The sequence below is a fragment of the Culex quinquefasciatus genome, chromosome 3 (assembly GCF_015732765.1).
Source record: "Culex quinquefasciatus strain JHB chromosome 3, VPISU_Cqui_1.0_pri_paternal, whole genome shotgun sequence".
Lineage (NCBI taxonomy): Eukaryota > Metazoa > Arthropoda > Insecta > Diptera > Culicidae > Culex > Culex quinquefasciatus.
The window spans coordinates 107,745,806-107,773,369 of record NC_051863.1 but is presented as its reverse complement, the minus strand read 5'-3'; the positions used below and the strand labels follow the sequence as shown (position 1 = coordinate 107,773,369).

The following is a 27,564-nucleotide window of genomic DNA, read 5'->3' as shown; positions in this document are numbered from 1 at the left end:
GCATGATGGCGCCGGATTCCCGTCGTTCACCTTCTCTCTCTCCTCCCCAACCCCACCAAGGACATCCGGTCGTTGTGGGAGAGAAATTCTACAGTCCTTTTGCGTTGTGGGCCAAAACGATGACGTAATAGAAGTCGACGATGAGTATCATGTGGTCTCTCTACCTCGAACACATACTCTCAAAGCGCCCTCGTTCTGGGCTGGATGCTGGATGTTCTGCACGAAGCTTTTCACTTTTTTTTTTCTTCTTCTTGGAAAATCGAGAGCAAGCAAAAGCTTTGCTGCTGGGAAATCCTCAGCTTTTTCGCATAGCTAGTGAGAACGTCGGACAGCACGGTTTGGAATCGGTCGAGCGGTCTTTGTTTGCACTATCCGTCCGGATACCCGTGGGTGTATGTGTGAACAGGAGGAAAAGTTCCATCAGTTGAAAATTTGAAAAAGTTTACCAAATTTTGGAGATCTAATCTCAACAGAAGGAAGAAAAACGAAATAAAACATTTCAAAACTGCGGAAAATCTATCAAATTAGTTCAATTATTCGCATTGTGATAAGACTGCACCACTTTTAGCCAGATTAAATGTGTTAAAGTTGTTACGTAACCGTTACCGTTGACAAGTTTCGCCCAGATTGTAACGCAGTAATCTTTCTGTAAGAAGGAATAATTCAACCTAAAAGTACATCGCATAGAACAAACTAATCAAACGCAATCATGACGTCGATAAACGTAGACAAATACAAACTGTCCGACAAAACGGCCAAACTCACAGCGAAAGGTAAGTGTGAACGGTTACATAATCACCCGCTTGCGTAATCAAGATGGCGGCCCGTAACGGGGAGCAAGATGAAAATTACTCGAAAAGCTTTTTTTAACGGGTTGGGAATATACACAATGTGCAGCGTAAAATCTTACTTGTATATTTGTAATTATTTTTGCAGCAAAAAAAAAATTTTTTTCATAATATTTGTGCTAATAATTGTATTCAATCGACATATTTTCATCGTAATTTCTGGATCCACGATCAATTATTCGCAAAATTTCGATCGTAATTTCTCGATGAAATGCTATCAAATGACACGACGCAATTATAAATGTTCTACATGCCTTCAGAATCAAAATTTAGTGAGTTTTTTTTTAATTTAGGGTATTTTTTTAAATTAACACTTTTCTCCAACCCGAGCAAGGGTAAATACCAAATTTTGGTATATAAAAAATGTGCCCTTGGTTGCCCAGTAATAGATGGTAAAATAACATGAAATCATACCAAAATCATGTTTGTGGAAGATCACAACAATCCCAGAACATGTTTTTCCAAGGGTAAAAAATACCATAAAATAAAACTATTTAAATACCAAGTTAAGGTATTCTGGATTTTTGAACACTGCTTGAATACCAAAACTTGATATTGCCATGGTTTTATTTCGTGGTATACCCACGCCCTTGGAAGATCAGATTTTGGTATTCTTGTGGTCTTCCACATACATGATTTTAGTATAATTTCATGGTATTTTACCATCTATTACTGGGCAACCAAGGGCACATTTTGATCGCTGGTATTTCCACAAGTAATTTCATTTCATTTTCATGCCATTTTTTAGTGCAGCAGTTGCAGTTATTTAAAAAACGCAAATGATATCACAATTTTCCACATGCGATAGCAAAATCTACTTACCTGATGATCCCATGATGTTCTTGGTGATATTCTTCGCCACAACGAATACATTTGTCATTGATGAACGGCTTATCCTTGAAATTCTTGAAGCATCTGAAAAATAACCAAATTGAAAAATAAATGTTATTAAAATGAAACTTGGTTCATGTTCCAAAAAAATCAATAAAACTTTTTATTGACTCATCCATAAAAATATTTGGTTATCCCGACTTAGAGAAATTTCAGCGATTTTACAAATTTTCTTAGTGGGTATATCAAAAATTTAACGAATCAACTTTGACATTTTTGGTTTTCAAGTCATTTAGCTCAAATTTAATTACCTTATCAAAATTGATCAAAATTTACCCACCGTTTCAAAGAAATTGAAAAAATACTGAAATACCAAAATAATATCAAAATGCGGTATCCTGACTTCTTCCTGAAAATCTTCCACAATTTTAAGTCATTTCCTTAGGGGATATTTAAAAAAAATAAAATTAAGTTTGAAATTTTCGGTTTTCTATGAAAGCATTCGCTTTGAGACATCATTTTAGCGCAAAATTAATTATTTTGTCAAATTTGGTCATAATTTTTCCATAGTTTCAGAGGAATTTGATAAAATACTGTAATACCAAAAGAATACCAAAGTGTGGTGTTCGACCTTTGACAAATTCTGCTATTTTGCAATATCAAAACAGTACCTTAAATTGGCATGATTCCAAATTTGGCCCTTGCATAATCCTTAAGACACATTTTAAATCAGGCCTGCCCAACGTCCGGCCCGCGGGCCGGATCCGACCCGTGAAGCAATTTCATCCGGCCCACGACGGCTTTTTAAAATATTTCTATGACCGGCCCTTAAGGCTGTTCATGAAGTATTAAATAAATAAAATTATTGTCTGAATAAAAAAAAATAAGCTTGAGATCAAATTTTAACATATTATAAGAACATTTATATTGATATTTTTTAACAGAAAAATTGTGCAGGAAAACAAAATAATCCATTTCGTAAAATTGTGAAATTAATGAAAAATCTTGGATTGTTGTCTTAAAATTTACAAAAGGAGACTACACGGAGAAAAAAGAGTTCCCAAAATAGTGAACACCCGTTCATGAAATTGGGAACCACGAACAAAGTGTTCAAATGCCATGGTACAATTTTCAAAAACGTACCATGGAATTTGAACACTTTGTTCGTGGTTCCCAATTTCATGAACGGGTGTTCACAATTTTGGGAACTCTTTTTTCTCCGCGTAAATGTTAATTCTTTATTTTTTTTTTAAGCATAAAAATCAAATTTTTCATACTGAAAATAGATCGCTGGAAATATTTTTAAAATATTGAAAAATGTATCAAAAACTTCAACATTACAACGATCATTGAAATTTTAATGTTTTTTTTTTATATAAAAAAATCAAGGTATTTAATTGCAATCGTCAAAAACAATATCTTTACAATTTTAAACAAGCAAAAATTAAAATAAGTCAAATAAACACATTTTTTTGTAATCTTTATTTTTCATTTTTTAAATCAAGATATATGAATCATATTTGCAACACTATTTCTTTTATGTATTTGCTTTAAAAGAACCGAATCATTAGAAAATTGAAAAAAAGCGTTTACTTTTTCAGCTTTTATCAAATATTAATTCCGGCCTGCCATTGCTTCAGAAAAATCAGATCTGGCCCGCAGGGCCAAAAGGTTGGGCACCCCTGTTTTAAATGGTTCAGATATACCAAAACTTGGTTTTAATACCAGAGAAAGGTATTATTACGAATTTCCCTTGTTTTTACCCATATTCATATGATTTAAGAACGAAGTTCAAATTCCACATGCATACCAAAATTTGTTATTGAAAGAGTTATTTTATCACATTAAAATTCATTTTTTTGGGTTTATCCTAATATTGACGTGAACTTCATCGTCTCGAAAAATAGTTATTTTTTTAACATTTTAAACTGTTTCGGCATAATTTTAGAAATGCTAACCATATTTGTGACTTAGAATATTTCTGAATCAAGCTTGTTTATTTTTATTTTTATTTATAATACCGTTAGAATACCAATGTATGGTATTCCCAAAATTGTAAAGAACATTAAATGACCTTTTTAGGCCATAATTTCAAGCAGATTTGCGTTTTCATTTTGATTGTAAATTCCCTAAAGTCAAAATTTTATATTTTTCAAAAAACGACATCATCATTTCGTCGCCATCGTGCTAACTTGTCGTACGTGCATTTTGGGCCAAATTGAGTTAAGAACGCCATATTGTGCAGCTCACAATGCCTCACCTTTTGACCTTCACAGATCCCCAAAATTCGATTTCAATCCTGAGATATTCAACAAAAACCGAAAAAACTCCGTGCATTTTTGTCACTTTACATATGAAAGTAATTTCAATCTTGTCGTGCTATCTTGTCACTCCATGAAAATTGATGTAAGTGCGACAAAAGGCCAAAGGGATTTCAGGCCAGGAAAGTCAGGATGCGTTTGTCGCACGTACCAGCTAGACTACCGTAAACATTTGTAATTATAACTCGGGACTCCAGCAACCAACTTCAACCAAACTTTGGGACAATGCACAGAATGGTGAGCCAAAAAAAACGTGTTTGTTATTGTTTACATTGCATGCTCTCGTTTTTGAATATTCAAGGTCAAACATTAAAACGCGTTTTTCTCGGAACGTCAAAATGGCGGGTACGACAAGATAGCACGACGACGTCGATTTGGTAAGATACAACAGATTGGTTTTAATTTACACTTGTGACATTTTTTCAACAGCTAACGAATACCAAAATTTGGTATTGATACCACGAAATGGTATTATTTTGCATTTCCCTTTGTTATTCACCCATCATGCTCGGGTATGGCAAAAAAATAGTTTTTTTTTTATGTTTTTGCCAAACCACCGCTCCCCCCTCCTCTCCCTTTTGTGACAAAAATTATGCTGAGAAATGTGTTTATTTAACTCATGGCTGTTTTTATCTTAAAAGCTCAATTCAATTCATACGAGTTTTAAATAAAAGATGACAAATACTGAGCTCTTGAACAAATGGTAAAGCTTTTTAGTGTTGGTTTTACTCCAAACAACCCGATGTTTTCAAATATTTGAAGCAAGCTTTGAATATATTTTTGCATTTTTTGAGAACAAACAATAGAAAGTAATTTTTCAATGATTTTTTCTTGTTTTGTTATGCAACATGATTTAAATCAGGGGTGACCAAAGTATGGCCAAAGGTGTTTTTTGTGGCCCGCGGACCCATTTTGAATGATCATGTAAAATGGCCCGTGGAACACTAGTAAAGTGATTTCATACTTTTTCATAATTTGGAGTATTAAAAAAATATGGTGGCATTTTTTTAATTTTTTGTCAAAACAAAAACTAATGATTTATTAATATATTGATCCCATTTTACGAAACAAATATTTTGCACAACAATCTTAATAATTTAAACAATTTTACACGTTTCAATGTAAGTTAAACAAGTAAATATTGTCAAAACTTTCATCAAACATTTTTAGAAATGTTTATCAAACGTTGACAAGGTAGAAATCTGTAATAATTTAAAAAAAAATAAGTATTCCATATCAGTTTGAATGTCATAATGACCATTTTTATGAACTGACCATCGAACTTCCCTCGGGTTAGGATGACGAATCTGATTGACTACCATCTTATTCAGGCAAAATATTGAAATCGGAGGAATAAGGTTGTTGCAAATATTTTACAAAGCTTTTCTCAACAATACCTCCCCTCCCTCTTCATTTTTAAAATTTGGCTCAAATAATCAGGCGCCTTTTTTCTAAATACTTCAAAATATCAATGGAAATTATAGTGCAATCAGCTAAAATTAATGGAGCACAGGATTCGAGTGGTAGGAATGACAGTTCTTCTATTAGAAATACATTGTAGAAAAATGCAAAAACTGCTCGAATGGAAGTGCTCCATTAAAAATGCAGTTAGTGTTTTTCGCTAAAATGTTTTTTACGTCGAATCCTAAATGTTTTGCATATAATGATTGCAAATCAACTTTAAGGGTATTTCAAACATTTTTTCCATTGAAAAGATGGATTTCTAGCTCACAACGAAGTTAATTACACTTTTTAACGGAATTGTTGTTAACTAAAATGTTACTAACGAAAATGTTATTAATGTTATGTGAAAATAACAGAAATTAAAAAAAAACTTCCACTGATAGATTATTTTTTTAAATTAAAACAAAGTAATTTCATTTTTTTAATAACCTATCTTGTAAATAATTATTTTTGCACAAATTCGATGTTCATCTCATTTGATCATGGTAAAGGGACCATCCATAAACCACGTGGACACTTTTTTGGGAATCTGTTACCCCTTCGTGGACAATTGTCCATACAAAAAAATCTTTTTGTATGGATCGTGGACAATCGCCATACCCCCCCCCCCCTGAAGTGTCCACGTGGTTTATGGATGGTCCCAAACAAAAACGTACAAAATTCTCAATTTTGATTTGGAGGTAAGGAGTTAATATCGTTTTGATGAAATAACATCAATCTGTTAAAAGCTTACCTAATTGTAATAATTTAATGCTAATTGAGTAAGATCTATTCCCAGTTGCTTCAAAAATTAATATTATCAGAAATAATTCTGATAGCATAATTTGATCATAAGTGCAGTGCTTCTGGGGACGCGCAGTCCTGTTTTTTTCGCGATAATTTTCGTCTCTTTTGTGTCGCTGTTCGAGTGCATGGGGTGATTGGATTTCTTCTTCTTCTTTTTTCATTTTTTTTAGTTCGCGCGTTCGTTGGCCGATGAATTTTATTTTTGTTCTCTTTATATAGTTTTCGATAGAAACGATCCGATTTTTGTTTATTTGAGACAAGCAAGTCGTATTGCTGGATTAAGTCCTTTCCATATCATCGAGGATCGGAAGGCACGTCGACGAATATGTTTTAAGGCTTATGATATAAAATAATTTTAATGAATGAAGCCCTTCCTACATCACCGTTGATCGGAAGGCACGCCGATGGAGAATTTCTGGAGAATCGCGGTCGAATTAATACTATATTTAAATCCCTAGATAGGTATCTTTCTGCAGCCGGCTGCCTAAGATTTTTAAAATTTCAACCGATAAACAAATTGCTTATCGTCGCATCACCTACCACAGTGAATCCTGACCTCATACCCATCTTACTAACCCCTCAAAACTCATGTGATACTTTGTCGGAGACGCAGCTGATTTAGCGGTCCCATCACTCAAGTATCGGCTAACATTCCCATCCACTTCTTCGTGTCTTACCTCTGGTCGTGGCCGGCATCGGTATTGATCAGCACGATAGGGACCTTTGAAAATTGCGAAGGGGTAATGATTGGTTCCTACTTTTCATCTGTGGTCCACGGAGCAATGTTTGGGGGTCCTGGTCAATAACGAAGTAGCAGCTACGGGTAGACACCAATGCTATGCTATGCTAATATTTCTGATAGCATAATTTCTGATAATCTGATTAATTATATATAAACCAAACAATACATTAAATTAAACAAAATCATGTTGAGTTTGTTCATTTATTATTTTTCAGAGCATTTTCAAAAAATAGTTCCAAAAATTTTAGAAAATGTATACTTCCGCTTGAATTTTGGAAATTCCCGGGAAATTTGCAAATGGGAATTTTTTTCTTCGGGATATCCCGGGACGGGAAATTGGACGCTCTAAGAGAGACAATTGCTAATCACTTTATCGACATATCCAAATGGCATAGTCCAGCTAACAAGCTAAAGTTATGTCATAATAATAATAATGTTTTCAATTTTCCATTATTATAATATTAATGTTTTAAAAAATTTTACTTCTTAGAATAAAAACTTGTTATAAACAATATTATTTATTTTAAGATAAAATTAGATGATCTAGCCAAATTGATTTGAAGTTCAAATTGTTCGCAAAACATACTATATACTGATAATGTTCCAACCAAACCTAGAACATTACAGAAACAGGTAAAAATAAACTCTCATCCAATCTCAGAGCTCCATCATTTCGGGTCACAGACAAAAACCACCAAAACGAACGCTCCAACGAGCGCGAATAAGAAATCTGAACTCATCTTTGCAAGCCACAAAAGTTGTTGGGTTTTGTATCTATCTTGATGCTGCTGCTTATCATCTTCTGCCGCTGAAAGTTTAACAATACCTGACCTAAGAGCATCTGCCTGGCAAACAAAAACTGGGAGGGAGGGGGGTTGGAAAACAATTTCCGCTGGGACAATTTTCCTCGGACACAATGCGGAGAGAAATCAAAACCATTCCATCGCCATGCACGAGCGATTTCAATTCTGGGCTGCAGTTAACGATCCGTTAAAGTGAGGATAATCGAGTTATTTGTGACCAAATATTTGCACACAGCCAACGCCGCGTGTGTGTAAGTCACTTTCAATGGGTTGGGCACCAACCATAAACTACGTCATCCAAATCTCAAGGTAAGAAATAAAGAATGGAATTTCTCCCCCCAAGGCTACCCACATGACTTTTGGATGTATCTCGCAAGAATTTTCTCTGCACATCTTTTTCGTTATTCCAAGAGCAAATTCTTTACAAAACTGGCAAAACATAAAACACACTCGCGTTGTACGCAATGATTGTACATTTTAGAATAAATTTAATAACGAACCACATTCTTCGCATACCTCTGCAGCAAATTCTTCACAGTTTTTCATGCAGGAATGATAAATGCAATGTTAAATTAAAAACAACCCTCTGGAAAACTTTCCCTGTGTAGCGTCGGCTACTTGCAGTAGAGTTACGCCAGTCCTGCAGATCCGTCAGCATCATCCATCCGCAAATAAGGGTAGTTTGGTAACATTTAAACACCACCACCACCCCAATTTGAGGGAAACCAGCCTGCCATCAGTAGCATGTTCAAAAAGGGGCTGTTTCGGAACTGTCGTCCATCCAGTTGTATGCTCTCTCGTGTTAAAACGTTTAGCTTGGAAGCAGATGAAATTCCTCGTGCAGGGCACAGGATAGATTTTGGTGGTCGATTCTGCGCTTGAGTTAGCAAATATTTCAATATCAGAAACACGACTGGGTTGGCTGTTTGCCTTCGGTACACAATCTGGTAACGATTGGTGACACTTGTTACAGACATTTTGGACTGTGCACTTTGCGCTAAGCATATAAAACACGATTCGTTCCGTTTTGAATTTGGTAGCACATTGATATTCGCTGTACAATAAGGGGATCGTTTGGTTGTATTACTGAAAATAAAAAATTAGACTGAAACAGCAAATGGAAAACATACACTAGAACGTCTCCAGCAAAACGAATAAATTGTTTTTAATTCAAATTAAGGCCAAAATTGAGAACAAAAATGTTTTTTTTTTTCAAAAAACTTCAAAATTTCAATGAAAATAGAAGTTTTCACCAATGTGTAACAGGTCGCATCAAGGTGCTCCGATTTGGATGAAACTTTCAGCGTTTGTCTGTCTATACATGAGATGAACTCATGCCAAATATGAGCCCTCTACGACAAAAGGAAGTGGGGTAAAACGGGCTTTTAAGTTTGAGGTCCAAAAAACATAAAAACTCTTAAAATTGCTCGCATTTCCGTAAAACTTCATCAATTCCAACTCTCTTAGATGCATTCGAAAGGTCTTTTGAAGCACTTCAAAATGTGCCATAGACATCCAGGATTGGTTTGACTTTTCTCATAGCTTTTGCAAATTACTGTTAAAAATTGATTTTTTAAAAACCTTATTATCTTTCTGCAACAGCCTCCAACACCTATAGGGGAGCTGGGGGTAAGACGGCCAGGCGGGGTAAGACGGCCACCCCACTGTTTTACTAAGTATACTAATGAATATTACTAAAATGTTAAGCAATACTGTTCCTCATGCTAAATAATGCATATGGAGTCACCTTTGCCAAACCTATTGTTTGAAATAGTATAAAAATAGCTCAAAATAAACAAATATTTTTTCTACTTGAAACTGGATGTAATTTTTATGATTTACAACTTAAGCATTTTGGTTAGGTAACAATATGTAATACTTTCTTTAAATATTTTTTCATGTTAAACTGAAGTTTTCCCAAGATTATGACCCTTGAAAAAGTTTAAAAAATGCGTTGTGCTATTTGCAAAAAATGTTTTATAAAATAAGTAATTTGGGGGCAAGACGGCCACCTCCACGGGGCTAAGATGGCCACCCGTAATTTGTAAATTTGGTTTGATAAAGGTTGCATTTTTGATGGATTTTTGACTGTTAAGACATATTTAAGACATATTTGACATACTTTCGATAAAACTATCAATTTTTTATCAAAATGCTGTTAACTGCCGGTTCGTCAATATTCCTTACTGTGATATAGCAGAATTCATTGAATAGTATGAAATCCATTCAAACTTTTAATAAAGTCGCTAATTTTATGTTTTTTACATAGATTTACTAATTCTAATCGAAATACACAAACCAGTTAATTTGCATTAAATTGGGTATATTTTCGTGTAAAAATTCATAGTTTTTCATGAAATGTGGTCGCAATAATATGAAATTCACAAAGCCAAAATATAAAATTTGTTGAACAACATTTTCTTCACATTTGAAACTTGTTTTTTTCAACCAAAATAGTCATGAAGTCTGTTCAACCAATCATGTAGGTATTTGGGTGGATTTAACAAAGTTATCAAGTTAATTTATAGCACTGACCGTCTTACCCCACATGGGTGGCCGTCTTACCCCGCGTATTTCATATATGATTCGATTTTAATTATTTTTTAAAATTGCTGAAAAGTATTGAAAATTGTTTTTAATACCAACTAATTGATGTCATTTCTATAATGGACTATTAGTAGAACAATATGTACCTGATTTAAGATCAAAATAATCTGTAGTGTTAATTTTATGAGACTTCTCCTTTAGGGTGGCCGTCTTACCCCCATCTCCCCTACTCCTATAGGTAAAAAATTAGGGAATTTCATGGACTATAAGCCTACGGAATTAACTTTTTGGCCAATCGCAGTTTTTCTCATAGTTTACCGATTTTTCTACAACAAATATTTTACAACGTTAGTTTTTGCCCTGTAGGCTTTCATAGCGGCACTTTTTGGTCTCAATTTTGTCATATTCGGAATCCTCGGAAAATTTCACGTTAATTAGAAGTACTGAAATTTGTAAATTGAATCAAAAAAAAATAGATAGAACATTTTTGAAAAAAGAAATAGATCTTATTTACCCTGTGATCAATACGTCAAATGCTGTATCAAGTAGGTGAAAACCTGTTTTACCCCTAATTAAACAAATTGTTAAAAAATATTATAATTCATTCTAAATGGCTTTCTTGTTGTAATTCTTGTTCTCGTGGATCAAACATACTTTTTGCCCAGGTTTTAAAAAAAACGTGAGTTTTATAGAAAACCTAGATGTTTGGGTATGAAAAGATCGGAATTTTTATGCCCTTTCCGATGCCACTTGGGTTGATTTGAATCGTGGACCGGTTCGGATGCCGGCGCATTTTCCGACGACGTTATTCCGGGTTGGTACGAAATTCCAACGAACAATCTATTCTATCTATCGATACAAAGACCCCCAAAACGGTGTTATACCCGCTCCAGAATATAATAACATTATTTATGTTAATTTTTCGAAAGGTGTACATACTTTTTATGCACCTTTTTTGATTTCTGTAAGAGCATTTGTTATATAACTTTTTATGGAAATCATCTTTTCATGAGCTTTTTATAGCAAAATGTTCGGCATGAGTTTCTGAACAAAACGTAGTACTAGGTTTCTGTCAAACTTTAAATTGTTTACAAGTTTCAGTACAAAAATTTGCATAGTGCCCATGGGGTGTAAATACTTTTTTTACATACTGTATACCGGAATAACGGACTCGACGTTAACACCACAGTCTGTGCGGCATTATGCAGAAGGCGGTGACAATAAATAACCAAATGATGTGGCCCTATGCAACCTTACGGTTCCGTCAACGGATTCACAGGCGTATATTAATCTTTTTGCGACAAGTCTTCGCCTCCCTGGTCTTCGAAGTGTGAAGATACGGCACGGGGAGAGGGCACCGAATACCAAGAATTGTATGCGTCCGCCTCGGGATTCGAACCGGCGACCTTTGGATTGTGAGTCCAGAGCGCGGTCCAATTGAACCTTACAGGCAGACTTTAACCTAACAAGCCTTCAATTCCTTAAGTTATTTTAATCTATTTGGGAATGAAAAGAATATTTAGGACGTATTGAAAATCCTTACAGCCCTTAGGAATCCCGTAAACTTTTACAAGACATTATTAAGAAAATGTGGATAATGCTTGAAATTCATTGAAAAAAATTAAATAAAATGAAATCCCAATGTTTTTTGTTTTTAATGAAAAAAACACGAACATTTTGTAGAACTTTCGGGAAGTATGAAAAAAAATATTTAAATTGTAAAACTGACAGAATAAATTAAAGAAATTTCCTTTCAGGCTGATTTAAAAATGTTTCAAGAATTCGTCCTTAAAAAAAACATAAGCTGAAAGATAAAGCATAAGTTCGGTTAACCCCACTTTGTAAGTACACTTGTATGAAACGCCGAGGGGTATACTGCAAAATTTCATTGAAAACCCAAAAAAATATAGGCCATGGTTTTAAAACATAAATGCATAAATAGACATAAAAGTTATTGGCTGTTTAACAATCTAAGACTTGAAAAACAAAATGTTTTGCAAAAAAAACTTGTTGCGATACTGCCGCCATTCTAAGCATAATTGTCATTTTTTTGAGTTTAGTTTAACGTAGACTTTACCCATAAAATCAAGTACTTTACATGAATATTATATTATTATAATATAGTAAAAAATATGGTGATTTACATCAATATTTGCAAAGATTTTTTTTTTGCCATAAGGGTGACCTAGACCGTAGTCCCAAAAATTGCAATTTTGGTATTTTTGCAAAAATCACATTTTCTAGAAATCATAATTCCGCGGCATTTAGACCGATAAAAATCGGCCCAAAAAAATCGGGGGTAAAACAATATTTTTTTAAATCTTTTAAATTTCAATGAAAATTTATGTGCAATCAGCAGAAACCAATTCAAAATGCATTCCCCTGCGTCTAGAATCATTTTTAGCATGTTTAGATTCATTAAAACATCTTTTGGATATTTAAAAATTTTCGATGTTAAATATCGAAAGAAAAATTTGCTTTCGTCAAATCTTACATTTTTTTTAACTAATGCAAATGCAAAACAACTGAACTAGCGTAAAATGCATTTTAAAACACCTTTTTCATTAAAATGTTGAGACTACTTCAATTTTTTTGCCCCCCGTCGACCCCGGGCAGAGCCGAGGGATTAAAACTTTTTTAAATATTTGTATCAACGTTATTAAAAACAAATTTATTTCAAGCAATCCTAGCCTTTTTTCTGAATGCCAAACTTCATTGAATTCATTCGTTGTATGATTTCTAAAGTTCACTGAAATGTTTTTTTTTTACTAAAGGGAGATAAAAATAAATAGACAATCGATTGTTGTATTTGCCTCGACTAGTTTCTTGCCGTTAGATTCACTTTTCAAAAAAGATTACTGAAATGATTTATCGATTTATCTTCCTTTGCTTCTTTACCAGCAGTCTTATCTACGCAATATAGATGTTTCTTTTTATGGAATCCATTGCCACGAAACAGGACTTGATCCCTCAGGAGTATATTGAAGGATTACGATACAAATACAGTGTTATTTATGGTTTTTTTCTGTAAACCACAATGAACTCCCAAAAAAAATGATGTTCAAATATCATTTCACCTGAAAACACAAGCAAACCGCTTTCCAATTTTTTTTTTGAGATTCATCATGCTGTAATTATTTGCAAACCCGCCAATTTCCCTTTCCACCCATCAAGTTTGCAAGGGAATTCCCACTGCGTTATTTAGCGTTTATTGCCGAAAATAGGAGAATAAACGGCCCGCACTCCAAATGCTCCGAGGGTTGCCTTTTAATACCAAAATCCCTTCGAGAGTGAGCTGTGTGTTATTAAATCTATACACACGTCAAACTCGACAGGCGAGGGGAAGTTTAATTCGCCTGGCCACCCTTCTTTTTTGGTCCGGAAAATGCGAGGGAAATTCCTCTCCTGTAGAGGAGAAGATACGCTCTATCTGCGAAGGTATTTTCCCGTTCATTGAAACGAATGACGAGGACTCAAAAATTGATTCCATCACAAAAGGGGTCGACTCTTGGGTGTGGTAGGTCGTTCCGAAACATTTTTGTCCCCTGTTTTTGGGCCTTATCTCGGTGGTGTCTGCTATTTCATTGCAAGAATAATTGCTAATTGAGGATTTGGCGAGAGCTTAAGTTGTCTTTTTGAAGAGAAAGAGGAAGTTCGTTGGGTTTGGGGATGGTATCTAAAATTAGGTTTTATTGCATGGACGGTTCTGATGGCTTTAAATGGGAAAGAAGATGATGAGCAAATATCGTTTTTAATGTAATACTTGAAAATATATATTAAAATGCACACAACAAAAGTATTATTTTTTTTTTTAATATAACAAGATGAATAGAAGAGTATTGTTACTGGAAAATAGGGGAGAATGGCGAAACTTTATCCCCGATTTTTTTTTATCGCGCGGATCTCACATTTTCACACAAAATTTTTAAGCGATTTGAAAACATACTCAAGCTGATGGATTTTCAACTCAATATCACTAGCGTGCACAGGGTGGGGCAACATGGGGCAACTGCCCCACTATCCTCAGAAATTTGTTCTAATTTTAGTCAGGGGGCATCCATAAACGACGAAATTTTCAAAACGTCCATATAATTGCCCCACCTTCCTCGAGGAGCTGGGCACGCTACTGCTCAATATATATCGAGCATTTTACTTCTAAGTGTAGTGAGTGAAATGAGTCCATCTACGAATAACTTTGCGAATAACAAAACAACAGTTAATTTTAGAGTGTACAACATGATTTTTACTAAAACAGTTGAAACCAAAACCGCAATCCAAAATCGTCCTAGATAACGGTAAATGTTTCTGGCTTATATGCCATAAATGTTGCCCTCACTTTTTCGCGCCATGAGTGCACTTGAGCGCTGTTTAACTTTGCTTTAATGAAACGTGACCGGTTTACTTTCAAAAATGGATTTTTTTCGTTGGCAAATGTCAGAAAAGTTTGGATACAATAATGTTCATTTATCAGGGGGTGTAGCTCAAATGGTAGAGCGCTCGCTTAGCATGTGAGAGGCACCGGGATCGATACCCGGCATCTCCAACTTTTTTTTTTGTCGAGTTTAAACCTAAACATTTCTTTCATTCTCGAATTTTCCAGACATTATCCCGATGATCCAATCGTCGGACTCGGCCGAAACGCGCGAGTTCCTGCAGAAGATCATGGAGCTGCTCATCGACTACGTGAACGTTCAGAACGATCGGAAGGAAAAGATTCTCGACTTCCACCACCCGGAGGACATGAAGAAGCTGCTGAGCTTGGACGTCCCGGATGATGCCGTTACCCTGCAGCAACTCGTGAAAGACTGCGCCCTGACGCTCAAGTATCAGGTGAAGACGGGTAAGTTTCAATTTGTTTTTGCTTAAAAAAGAAAAGAAAATTGCAAAAAAGGCAGCACAATTAATTGCAGAATGATGATGTCAGTGAATTTTGAAGGGTCAAACAAACCAGGCGAGAAAATCCTCTTCCAGCATAGACAAACCCCTCGAAAATAACATCCGGATGGGATGGGATGGTGGATCAATCCAACAACCCCTCGCGTTTGACGTCAGCAGCGCGAACAAAACGTATTTTTCCTCGTCCACGTGCTCCCACAACACAGCAGTGTACGAAAAACGACGGATTACAATGGAAATAGCACAACAGACGTATATCCGGATCAGCTCTCACTTTTTGCCCAGGCCCCCATCCAAGGTTGATGTAGCATACGGTGGAACCGGATGGCGAAAAGGGCCTTTTTGCCGCCGTCTGATTCTGAAATTGCAAACATTTGTACAATGCTGGGGGTAAACAGTCTGGTTTGTCTCGTTTTCTACGTGCACTTGGGACGTAAGAAGGGTGGATGGGCTCTTAAGTCTACTTGAGAAGGTGTTTCAGTCATGTCCTTAAGTATCCCCATTTATTAGGGAATGACTTCAAGCAGTTGTCATTTTTCTGAAACATTTATCTCATACATCATCCCAGCAGGAACATCAGTTACAAATTTGTACCCTAATTAATGGACTATTAGGGACATCCAGGTTGACTTGTATTGCTCCAGCAATGGTGGGAATAAAAAACGGTGGTCATTTCAATAACTAGTCCTGTTAAAATATCTGATTTTGTTATCAGAAAATCATGACTATCGGTAATCCATCGGACCATCGGTAACTTAGTGTAAAAATTGTTATTTATCAGATCTTATGAGAGAATGCCAAAAAGTAAGACAATCACAACTCAAGTTATCGCACATGGGAAATCATTCAATCATTGATCGCGTTATTCATGTGTTATTCTAACTTAAAATAAACAATTATTTCTAATTTTTGAATTTAACATTAACTATGGGAAATTTTTTACCAATTTTCCAAATCCCAATTTGTTATTATTTTGTTTTGCTTAATTTTGCTAGAACTATCGGAAAAATTGTCGAGGACATTACTTTGGCCATGAAATGTGGACTTTACATCAACACTTTTATAAAAAAATAAAAGTTTGAAAGATGACTTTCAGCAACAAATGGTTCGAAAATTTGGGTCCATAACCCATTTGTTTTTTTTAGCCTAATATGTCATTATTTTAGCAATAATCTTTATATCAAAACTTTTATAAAAAGTGCAAAATTTGAATGTTAATTTTTAAATTATTGATATACACTCAAGGAAATCAACAATTTGTTTGGAAGTTTTCACAAAGAGCATAAAGAAACTAAACCTTTGGTATGTATAAACTAGGTGATGAATAGATAGAATGCGTAACGTGATTTTCGAATGATCCCACTTTGTTCATGTCTAGAAAGTAGGAGGCTGTTCAAACACAATCATGACTTTGTGCTTACTGGTAAATGAGCTGTTTTATAATCAGTAGTATGTGTTTTATTTTGTCTAGTTTTTGACATTTTTTGCTGGAAATTTGTTGCGTTTCGATCGGTTAGAAGAGATTTTTCTTTTTTCGGGTGACGAAGAACTGCGGCGAGAGTGTCATTCTGCGAGGTCGCAGATAAATTCCCTGGCTGATTTTGGAATCCTGCAGCACTTCCTGGTCCAACGAAAAAACATCGCTAATTCTAGCAAAGCTGATCCACCAAACAGCTCCCTCCGTGTACGCACGAGAGCATGCAGCTAGTGCTCAGTGCTCCATCGTTTTTTCGATTTTTTCGCCGTAATTGATTGTGGTTACCCGCGAGTTTGCTTCTCCAGCATGCCAAAGGCCGGCCGTGGCCGTGGCAGTTCGAGTGCGGCCTCGAAAAACCCGCGAAGTTCGTCTACCGGCCGTGTGCAAAAAGGTAAACAAACCAACGCCGTGTCGGCCGCCATAGCGCAGGGGCGTCAGCGCTGAAGGCATCGACAAAAGTTACTACATCCTGGATATGTCCCAAGATCACCAGTGCGAACCCGTTCCGGTACTTCCGGTGCCACGACCAGTGGCACATCAACATCCGCCAACATCCCCATCAGGAACGAGTTCCAGATGCTGAGCGACGACGAAGAAAATAACAACTCTGACGGTAGCAGCACTACCGACGACGACGACGACGATGATGGTCGTGCACGGAAAAAGTGCCGACGTCAAAAAGAACAACTCTCCAGCGGAACGTAGACCACCTCCAATTTTTGTTTTGGACACGTTAGCGGACGATGTTGACGAGTTGCTGGAAGGCCTCGGATATTGTCTGAAAATCGGTAAGTCGGGAGTGCAAGTGATCACACTGACCAAAAGAATTTCGACCTGGTGTTTGAAGAATTGAAGCGTAGCAACTTCAACTTCTACACATTCAACCCCGAGAAGCCCCTGTTAAGGTCGTCTTGCAGGGTTATCAAGACCGTCCGATCTCCGACCTGAAGGGTCACCTTTCGGACGCCGGAATAAAACCGCGGGAGATTAAAGTGCTCTCGCGCAAGACAACGGTAACAGGTACACACACACTGTACCTGTTGTACTTCGACCGCGGCACCGTCAAGATCCAAGACCTGAGGCGGACTAAAACGTTGGACGGTTTTTGGGTAAACTGGCGGTTTTACACCAAGAACCCGACGGACGTAGCGCAATGCCACCGTTGCCAGAAATTCGGCCACGGCTCACGGAACTGCAACCTCCGGCCCCGCTGCGTGAAGTGCGGTGAGTCACACCTCTCGGAGGCGTGCGCACTGCCACGAAAGACGGACTTGGGGGGAAATGCAGAACAAACTAAGCCGCGCGTAAAGTGCGCGAACTGTGACGGCAACCATACCGGCAATTACCGCGGATGCGTCGCGCGCAAGGCTTACCTCCTGGAGCAGGAAAAGAGGAAGAAGAAAGCGTCCCACCCTCCTCAGCGAAGTACGAGCGCAGCCGTTCCTGCAGCTGGACAGCGTACGGTTCCAGCGGAAAACTCAGCGTTCCCTCCTGGTTGGGGGCGTTCGTTCGCCAGCGTGGTCGCTGCCGGTAGCGGCAGTACGGCCCAGCAAGAAGTCACCGGAGAAGATCTCTTCACCCTGCCGGAGTTCTTTGCTCTCGCGGGGGAGATGATGACGCGGTTTCGGAGCTGCCGGAACAAGGCAGAACAATTCCTGGCCCTTGGGGAACTGTGATCTAGATATAAGCTTACTCTTCCTCTATCCCTTTTCCTTTGCAATTTCTGTAAGTTTTTTTTATAGTTTTTTCTTACTCTTGCTAGTGCCTTAGTTAAAGAAATAATTGTTCCTAAATGGATTATGATGCAACACACAGCTGTAAGGAACTCCAAAACTCTGTTATGCACTTCAAAATAACTCATTGTATCTTGATTATTCACCAATAAAACCAAATTGAAAAAAATTGATCCACCAAACAGAGAAGATTTTCACTAAACCAGCACAGAAAAAAATATGTGAATTTACTCGACACGGAAAAAATGAATCACATTTAAACTCAGTTGATGTAAACTTGAGATTCGACGTAAACGGTTGAATCACACGTAAAACCCTGTTTTTACGTATAATTTGTTGCAAATTTACATCAAATTGCATTTAAATTTAAATGTTTAATGACGAGCAAAAGTGTTACATCATAAATGATGTAACATTCGGAAATATTTTTTTGTGTGAGGTTTTCAAACGGAATCGAACAATAAAGACAGCTTCTGGATGGATACAACCACATCGACTTCATAAACAACTTCCATTCATAATTATAAATAATGACAAAACGCCTTCAACTTTCTTAAGATTTCTTGACTTCAACTCCAGGTCCTCAAAAGCCACAGATTTTTCACTATTGCAAAAAAAAAAAACAAAGTTTAATGATCGAAACCAATACTCTCTACTTTTGGCGAACAGTTAATTGGTTCCACTTTGACAGTTCAAAATTGAGTTCAGCTTATAAACATTATTTTCAAGGTCACTTTGTTGGTTATTTACTTCCATATTTTGCGGTTTTAACCTCGTTTCTGAAAGGTTAGACGCAGAACTACAAATATAAAACATCGATGTAATTATTTGAAGCCTTCAAGTGCTCTTAAAACTGCTGTGTCGGTGCTCTAAGTTCGATTGAATCTTCGGATATTCGAATCTAAAGTGATAAAGAGTTTTTAAATCCAGGATGGCGGTGATGAAATATTGAGAAAATGCATTTGGCATGCTGACAGGCAATCAATCACACGAATTTTACCAAAATGGAGTCGCAGAACTCGAATTTGATCTTAAAAATAAAAAAAAAATACGAAAAATAAATTTTGTTCTTGATCGGTTCTTGATTCGAACTTCGGATAATAGATGCCTCGGAAAATCGAGTTTGGACTGTATTGGCTCTGTCTTTTTCCAACAATAAAGTAGCCATTTTAAAAAAAATGTTTTCGTTTGCCTGTAATGAATCCCTTTTTTTATAATGGACCCGGGTCCACTTCAAGAAAACTACTATTTTTATATCATTTTTTACGATATTTGATGTTTTGATGCGAAAGTCAAAGGATAGGATGAATCAATTGTGGCTTTTGATCACTTTTCATTGTGAAATTAAAAGATTTTTTAAACATTATTAAAATATAGCTTATTTTTAAACACATTTTTCCCCAAAACATAAATTATGATGTTTTATTCAAGTTTAATAATCTATAATAATGATTCAGCATAAATTCTTACGACTTGAGTAACATAAAAAAACAGTATTTTTACTCATGAATCAAGATTGTTGATATAGGTAAGCTTTTGTTAAATGTTTCTTTAAAATAGTGCTTAAATACTCAGTATTCTTCATTTTTGTAAGTCCACTTTTGTAAAAGTTAGTTTCTACGATGTCCTATGTTGAACCCTTTTAATGTTGCTCGAAACTGAGTATTTTTTGGTAATATGTATTTAGGTAAAATTCCTCAAGTTAACATTATTTCAACCAAATCCAACAAACCAAACCAACCAAAGTGAAATAATCTGTCAAAAAATGATTGAATAGTTAATTCAATCCTTAAAGAAAAATGATGTTTTGCTGTGAAACTTCAAGTGACCATGGCTGATTTTAGATGGCAAACAGATGACAAGAAAGATGATTTTTTTTAAATGAACTAGAACCAATATGATAGAATATCAAACTGAAGGGAAATCATGTACCGTAAACCGGGGTGACTTTGATAGGATTTCAATTTGTTTTTAGAATATTTTCCAACAGGTAAGGTTTTTCTCAAGATAATTATTTTTAAAACATGTACTGGGGTAGGCTACACAAAGTCCATGCACTATTTTGGAAAAAAAGTTTTTTCAATAGTATTTAGAAAAATAGTTACGTTAAAAATTCTTGGTTTTAATTCCGGGGTGACTTTGATAGTCATAGTTTTTCTTGTTAAAATCATATTTAAGATGTTCAAACTTTATTTGTACGTTAAATGTACCATCACTAAAGTAGCTGATATAGTTTGTAAGAAACAAATCAATGTTTATATTCAGACATGCATCGGCACTATGAGCTCTTTTTAACGGCACTCAGCTTGTTCTAGATGGCATTTTCGTTTATAACTAAGTTTAACTAAGTTTATAAGCTTTTTAACAAAATACATATAAATTTTAGGTAAAATGGTTAAAAAGTCGGAATTTTGCCTGAAATTTGTTAAACATAGTTTTGTTTATAAAATTATCGATTTATATTGCATTTTAAACTGAATTCGAAGCACGAATCACAAGTTTTCACATTTTACATGAAATTTGTTCAACTGAATTTGCCTATAAATTTGGAGTTTTTTTTAATTGTGTTTCAAAAACACATATTATTTATTATTTACAAACTTATTTAACCTTCTCCTAGTGGAAAATTGTCCAAAGAATCCGAAAATGCAATCCGTTTTCCGATTAAAAATCATGTTCATTTAGAAAATCATGACACTTTGAGAAGTTTAAAATAATGACTTTTATCCACATTTTCTTAACTATAGTTAACTAACTTTATAAACTTTTTAAAAATTTATGAAAAGTTCTTCATGAGGTACTTTGAACACTTCTCTACCACGGTCAGTATGTTTCTGAACCATTCCTTACGTATTTTAATTGTACTCTTCATTTTGCGGAAAAATCGCTAACCTATCAAAGTCACCCCGTTTTACGGTATGGGATATTAATTATTGCTGAATATTATCCAAACTCGTTTTTTTTGCGAGCAGACAAACTTTTCTCGTTTTAGGTGCTGCCTAAAAAATGATGCAAAGATACACATCAAAGCATGTTCTCTTGTTCAGTGAACCAAAAAATAGTATCGGAAATGAGAACCCTTATCTTCCTCCACATCCAAGTTCTCCCCCGTCACCGAGTCATCATCACTATCATAATGCGAAGATAAATACATCAAAATCATACCCCCAAAATTCGCCCGCAAGCGAAATTCGACACTCCTCTCTAAACTTGGCCCTTATCTGCCCATAAAAGTCACATCCTGTCTGCAAAAAATGGGTGCCAAAGAAAATCTCGACTGGAAATTGTTTTCAATCCGCCACCCACACCCCCTCGTCGAAGGGATGCTGTGCTGCAGGCAGGACCACATCACAAGTCAGGCGGGACACGTGACCGAGATTAGATCAATAAGTGGCAATAAATAGAAGGAAAAACCAACATTTCCTTCCCCTTGAATGTAATCAAGCGCTGTTATTCTGGTGTCCCTCCTCGAAATCCCTTGCTGGCAAAGTCTGGGAACCGTGGCGAAGTGCTGCCAGGAGCAGGTTAAAATCCTGCGGAATTCAGCGATGCGTACCGAGAGCAGCAACGTCAGTGCCAGGCCAGCAAGAGAGAGATGCTAATGTATTATGAATTAGGATTAAATTTCAACAGAAATTCCTCACCTTTTCCCCCTTGTCCCATCTATCTCTAAAGGCCCGAGGGCTGCATTTTATTACCGCTAATTCTATTATTCCGTGACGCCCCTGGGAGCGACTTTGGCACGCGACGACGACGACGACAATGGCTCCCGCCAGGATGATGTTGAGAGCCCTTCGATGAAGGAGATGGCTTACGGTGAAAGACGCGCTATTCAAATTTGTGTTTTTGTTTGTTGTGATGAAATGATTGATTGTGTGTTATTGTTATCACGTGTGGCCAGCTGGAATTTATCCTAATGAAATGGAAAACCACAAAAAGTAATTTTTGCAATTCCGTCGTGAAACTACTTACTTTTCCTGTCATTCTTGGATGACGAAATAGCCTACTTTCTGTACCAAAAATAACAGAATCGAATAGCAACACATTTCAAAATAAATGCTGAAAAGTTCTACTTTTCAGCACTGAAATGGGTGCTGAAAAATTAAACTTTTCAGCACTTGTTTCAAAAAGAAACACTTTTCAACATTTTTTTGATTTAAACAATTTATTGACATGAAAATTTGACTTAAATTCCCACTCAATGGGTGTTTTTCGGAATTGCAAAAAATGTTGTATGGAACTCGTTGCAAAACTTGATTTTTTCAGCACTCTTCGTATTTATCCAACTCGGTGAACCTCGTTGGATAAATGTACGACTCGTGTTGAAAAAATCCTCTTTTTGCAACTTGTTGCATAAACTACTATTTTATTTGTTACCCTATTTTAAAAAAAAATTATGAATCAAGCCAACTTTAATAGTGGTTTATGCAACAAGTTGCAAGACTAAGTTTTTTTAGCACGAGTCGTCTAAAGAGGTTTACCGAAATGAATAAATACGACGAGTACTGATAAAAATCAAGTTTTGCTACAAGCTGCATTGAATATTTTTTGCAATTCCAAAAAAAACAGACTTTTAATGGAATTTGTTGTCAAATATTCAGGTGTTTAGTAAATTCACCGTTAATTAAAACCAATATTGAAAAGTATAATTTTTTTAGAATATGTGATGAAGAGTTTAGGTTCAAACTTTGGTACACTCAAACCCCGATGGTTTGACACCAACTGTTGTCAAACGAACGGGGTCACGTTTTATTTTGACATTCCTTTTACACGGAGTTCACCCACACTACCAAACGTTTGTTTTGATAGTATGCGTGAGCGCCGTGTAAAAAGTGACAGTTCGTCACTTTTTAGTTTGACCAACCAACGGGGTACAAACTAAAAAAAAGTGTCTACCGAAAAAGAGACCAACCACCGGGGGTTTAGTGTACTGTGAATAAACGGAGAGGATAAATCCCGAAATTATCGGTTCATTTCCCAAAAAGTTACCCTACAGCAAGGGTCCTGATTGCTCAAAATCAACCACTCCATTCGCGAGTACAAATAACAGGCGACGCGATACTGCCCTGATGAATTCCTACCGTTTGTCACTTTCAAACCATTCGCTCCCGGACACTCTCTCTTCTACTCTCCTTCTCTCTCTGATCGGCTCAGTCTCCGAACAGCTCAGGCAGGCCGAACGTCGCTGATCACTCTGAACTGAACACATTTTTTCTCTGATTCGCTGCGTTATGCTCATTGATTTGGGTTGCCTAAAATCAATGTAATCAATTAAATTGTGCATTTATTTTGATTTCATAACATTATAGACACCATTAAAAGAAATTTCCACCAAGAAAAAATCAAATTGATGGCAAACTGAGGGCGTGGAGACAAAAAGACTGCCGCGCTGGCATTTTGTGAGAGTGGCTTTTCGCTGAGCATGGTAGTGTGTGAGTGTCGTCGAGCGACGGAGTAGACAAATATTTTCACGATGTATTTGTTCGCTGAGTGAACAGTTCGGGCCACTCGCTAGCTGCTTGCGAGTTTCATTCGCTCATGAATACTAGCGGGTTGGAATAGGCGACGAATGGATAGGCGATGAGTGAGTGGTTTCCGTTCAATGAACCGAAAATCAGGACCCTTGCCCTACAGAAAAAAATGTCGGCAAGGGTTATGATTTTTAGTTCAAAGATCAGAAATCTCTCACTCATCACCGAACGAATCTTTTCCGACTGGAGCGCGCAAACATTCGCCGCGAGCGAACACGACAGGCTGGCGACCAGCGGCTTGCTCAATCGCTTCACTCAGCGAAACAAATTGGGGAAATATTCTCATTTTAAGCCTAATAAGCGGTCGTGTTTGAATGATGCTGGATAATCTGAATTGTTCCTTGAAATTCACTAAAACCAAGTACACCAACGAGTAGAGCAACTTTCTGTGAACATTTCTGTTTATTTTCACTTTTATCAAAAGTTATGCTATTCCTTTTACAAGCATTTAAAAAAATATTTCAAAAATTCATTCTAATCAGTCGAGTGCATTGGACCACGCCCATTTTTCTATTTTCAGCTTAGTTCTTTTTAACTTCCAGCGTTCTTTTGGGTCTGCCTAGTGCTGTCAAAATTGATGAAATTTTAAGCGAACACTCGCGAAAAATAGCTTTTATAGCGAAAGTTTCCTGGTAGCACTGGCTCACTCCAACAGGCGCTGCACCAGCATGTTGGTGGTGTTGGTGGCTACCCTTTGTTCTTTGTTTGACTTCGCTCCTCGCTCGGTTTTCTTCAGCCTTCGATTGGAATGGGTAGTCAAAATTGAAACGTCAAAAGACTTAGCGCGTTTGATTTTGATGGTGCTTGCTAATTATTTACATTTTTCGGGATTATTTTTCAAGTGAGTGACTAACTAATGTGCAAAAGAACATGTTGCCGGTAGTTGGAAGCAATTTTATATCTTAAGCGCTTTGAAATCGTTAGCGCAAGTGAAAAGATATTGATGGCGACTTTTGCGTGTGGATGTGTGTGCCACCAAAATGATGAGAAATTGTCTCGCAAAATAGAAATTATGATCAAAAGTGCATTAAATTTGATATTTTTGGCCAGTAAATGGCATGAATTTGCGTGCTTACTCGAGGCGGTGCTGTTGCTGGTAAGTTTATAGCCCAAATAGTATTTTTGGAGCTTTAATCGAGCATCAAACTCTCCATAAGACGAAGATATGTGTTTGATTAGTAAGTGTATATTTCCCCTACTTCATGATTTTTTTCCTACTCCGTTCGTAAAGTCCGAGTCATACAGTCATCCCACATATTCGGAACACCACTGCCTCCAAATGGCCTGTTTCATAATTGTGGGATGTTATTGTGCCTCCCACAATTGTGGAACACCTGAATTTAACTGACATTTTCACAACAAAAGTTATCAAACCATGTATAAAACATCACTAAGCTTGAGTTTCATTGGTTTCAGTGTGTGAAGTCATTATTTGGTAATAAATATGTACTCCTGGAAAGATCCAAAGTTTGTTTACATTCGTGAGAAAAAAGTGTTCCGAATTTGTGGATTTCAAGGGTCAAAGTAATTCTTCAAAACCTTCATATAAAAGTTAAAATTTGCAGATGTTCGATACAGCATTCGAAAGATCTCAAGAAAAGCTTTCAAATGAAGGTAAAAACGAATCATTAAGTTCAATTATCGATTTGCTATGATTTTTTGAACATTGGCCAATCTGGAAACCGTTCCAAATACACGAATATGCTCAGAGAGGAGAGAGCCAGAAAAATACTAGCGCGGTGCTCATTTGGCCTGCACTACCACAGTTTACCGTCAATTAGAATTTGGCATGATGGAAATTGCTGCCAAAAAAGTCCTTGTGTAAACAACAAAATTGCAAAATGTTATTGATATCATTGATTGTAAGCAATTTCTTAAATGATCAAAGCAAAGCATATCGCAAATTATTTTCAGTCAGCTAACGAAAATCGGTCTCTCTGAACCATTCGCTGCACTACCCGATTGGAGTGATAGGGAGAGCAAAGAGAGAGTGTTTTCAGTAACGATTGGTATGGAAGGGACAAACGGTAGGAATAGGACCGTGGCGTTACATCGTGCTGTCATCTGGTTTTTTTAAGTACAAAAGTGGAAAAGCGCTGAGTCATCGTCTAAAAATAGACGGCTTCCTATCACTCCCAGCAAAATGAAGTCGATAATGTAGTCGGCCACCATGGTCCGGTGACTAAGCGATGTCCATATAAACCACTCAATGGGATGAACTGTTTGAATGAAAGAATGAACTCTGTTCACTATTTTTGAAAAAAATCAAAGTGCCAATTATCGAATCAAGAACAATTTTTTGCGATTTTTTTTGTATCTTATTTTTGACATCATATTCGAACTTTGAGACCTCATTTTTGGTCAAAATTGAAAAGTTTATTGCCTTAAAAACTACTAAATGCATTTTCCAATATTTCTTCACCGCCGTTTTGGCCGCCATCTGGGATTTATTTATTTTTTAATTACTTTAGAGTAGTTTTGGGGTCGTACTTAACCTCGACAATCAAAAATAAGACAACAACAAAAAATTTTTCATGATTCGATTATCCGAAGCAATTTTTTCCGGGACCTTCGGGTAATTGAGTATGAACTGTAATTGTTTCAATATATTGTTTTTTTGTTAAGTTTATGAATAGAGCTTGTTATATCTATTTCAGGCGTCCAAATTTTTCATCTTAAGGAACAACACAACATTATTCCGCAAAGCTTTCCCAACTTCTCCAATCTTTGGTGTTCGTGTAATAATATTATGTATATCCCCCGAGAGCAAGCACGTGTGTTTGGTCGAATTTCCATTTCAATGGAATGTAATCAAACCAGATTTTGGCTTTTCAATACTTTGGTATTGACCTGATAGCAAAACATCAACCACATCCTGTTGTGAGCTACTGAAGGCAGCGCCGCATCTCCCTCAAATCCCAAAGTGTTTGTAATTGAATGAAAAATTTGCTCATACTTTCGCCACCGAATCCTTTCAAACGATGATGAATGACGGTTTCGACCAAGAAATATATAGCTGGGGTGGGTGCGTTATGTCAACATGAGGGTGGAAAAATCTATTCTCTTTTATCGGGGAAAAGTTTTGCAGAATAGGGGATGTTTGCTGACATCTTCCGCCGTACACTTGAACGCAATCAGCAAGGTATCGCAGTAGGGTTGAAGCACTCGGCCGTAGAGTGTCGCCCTAATCTACTGTATAAACAACGGCTTAAGCGGGAGGAGTGAATTTATTAGCGATTTCTGGGATTGAAGGCATATGGTTTGCGTTGATTGGATTTGCATAATGTGGTGGACACAGAGAATTAAAGTTGTGGGCTAAATAATCTTGGGCGATGCCGCCACAGTTCGTGAAGTGAATCAAGCGCTGGGGAGCCTCGTCGGATTGATACGCTACATTTCACTCAATAAATGATTGGACTCATTGTCTGCCAGAGCTGAAGAGAGAGCCGTCGGGTAAATCCCTCTCGATCCCCCCAAATTTGCAACCAAACGAGACTGGGATTCAATTCGCTAGGCATGACAGACTGTTTCTGTAAAATGTACGGAATAGGACTAAACGAGAGGATTTTCTCAAATAATTAATGA

General features: G+C 36.6%; 1 protein-coding gene and 1 non-coding gene across 2 annotated transcripts in view; both read left to right on the top strand.

Annotated features, from left to right (window-relative positions):
- Window positions 1-264: 264 nt before the first annotated feature.
- LOC6052228 (glutamate decarboxylase) overlaps window positions 265-27,564 on the top strand; it is a 46,351-nt gene continuing 19,051 nt past the window's right edge. The window contains exons 1-2 of the mRNA XM_001868491.2: window positions 265-773; window positions 14,943-15,182. Coding sequence (XP_001868526.2) covers window positions 710-773; window positions 14,943-15,182 — 304 coding nt within the window. The 5' untranslated portion in view covers window positions 265-709. The remainder of the gene's footprint in view (window positions 774-14,942; window positions 15,183-27,564) is intronic.
- Window positions 14,813-14,885, top strand: Trnaa-agc. Its single transcript has one exon. It is a non-coding gene; the product is annotated as a tRNA-Ala (tRNA).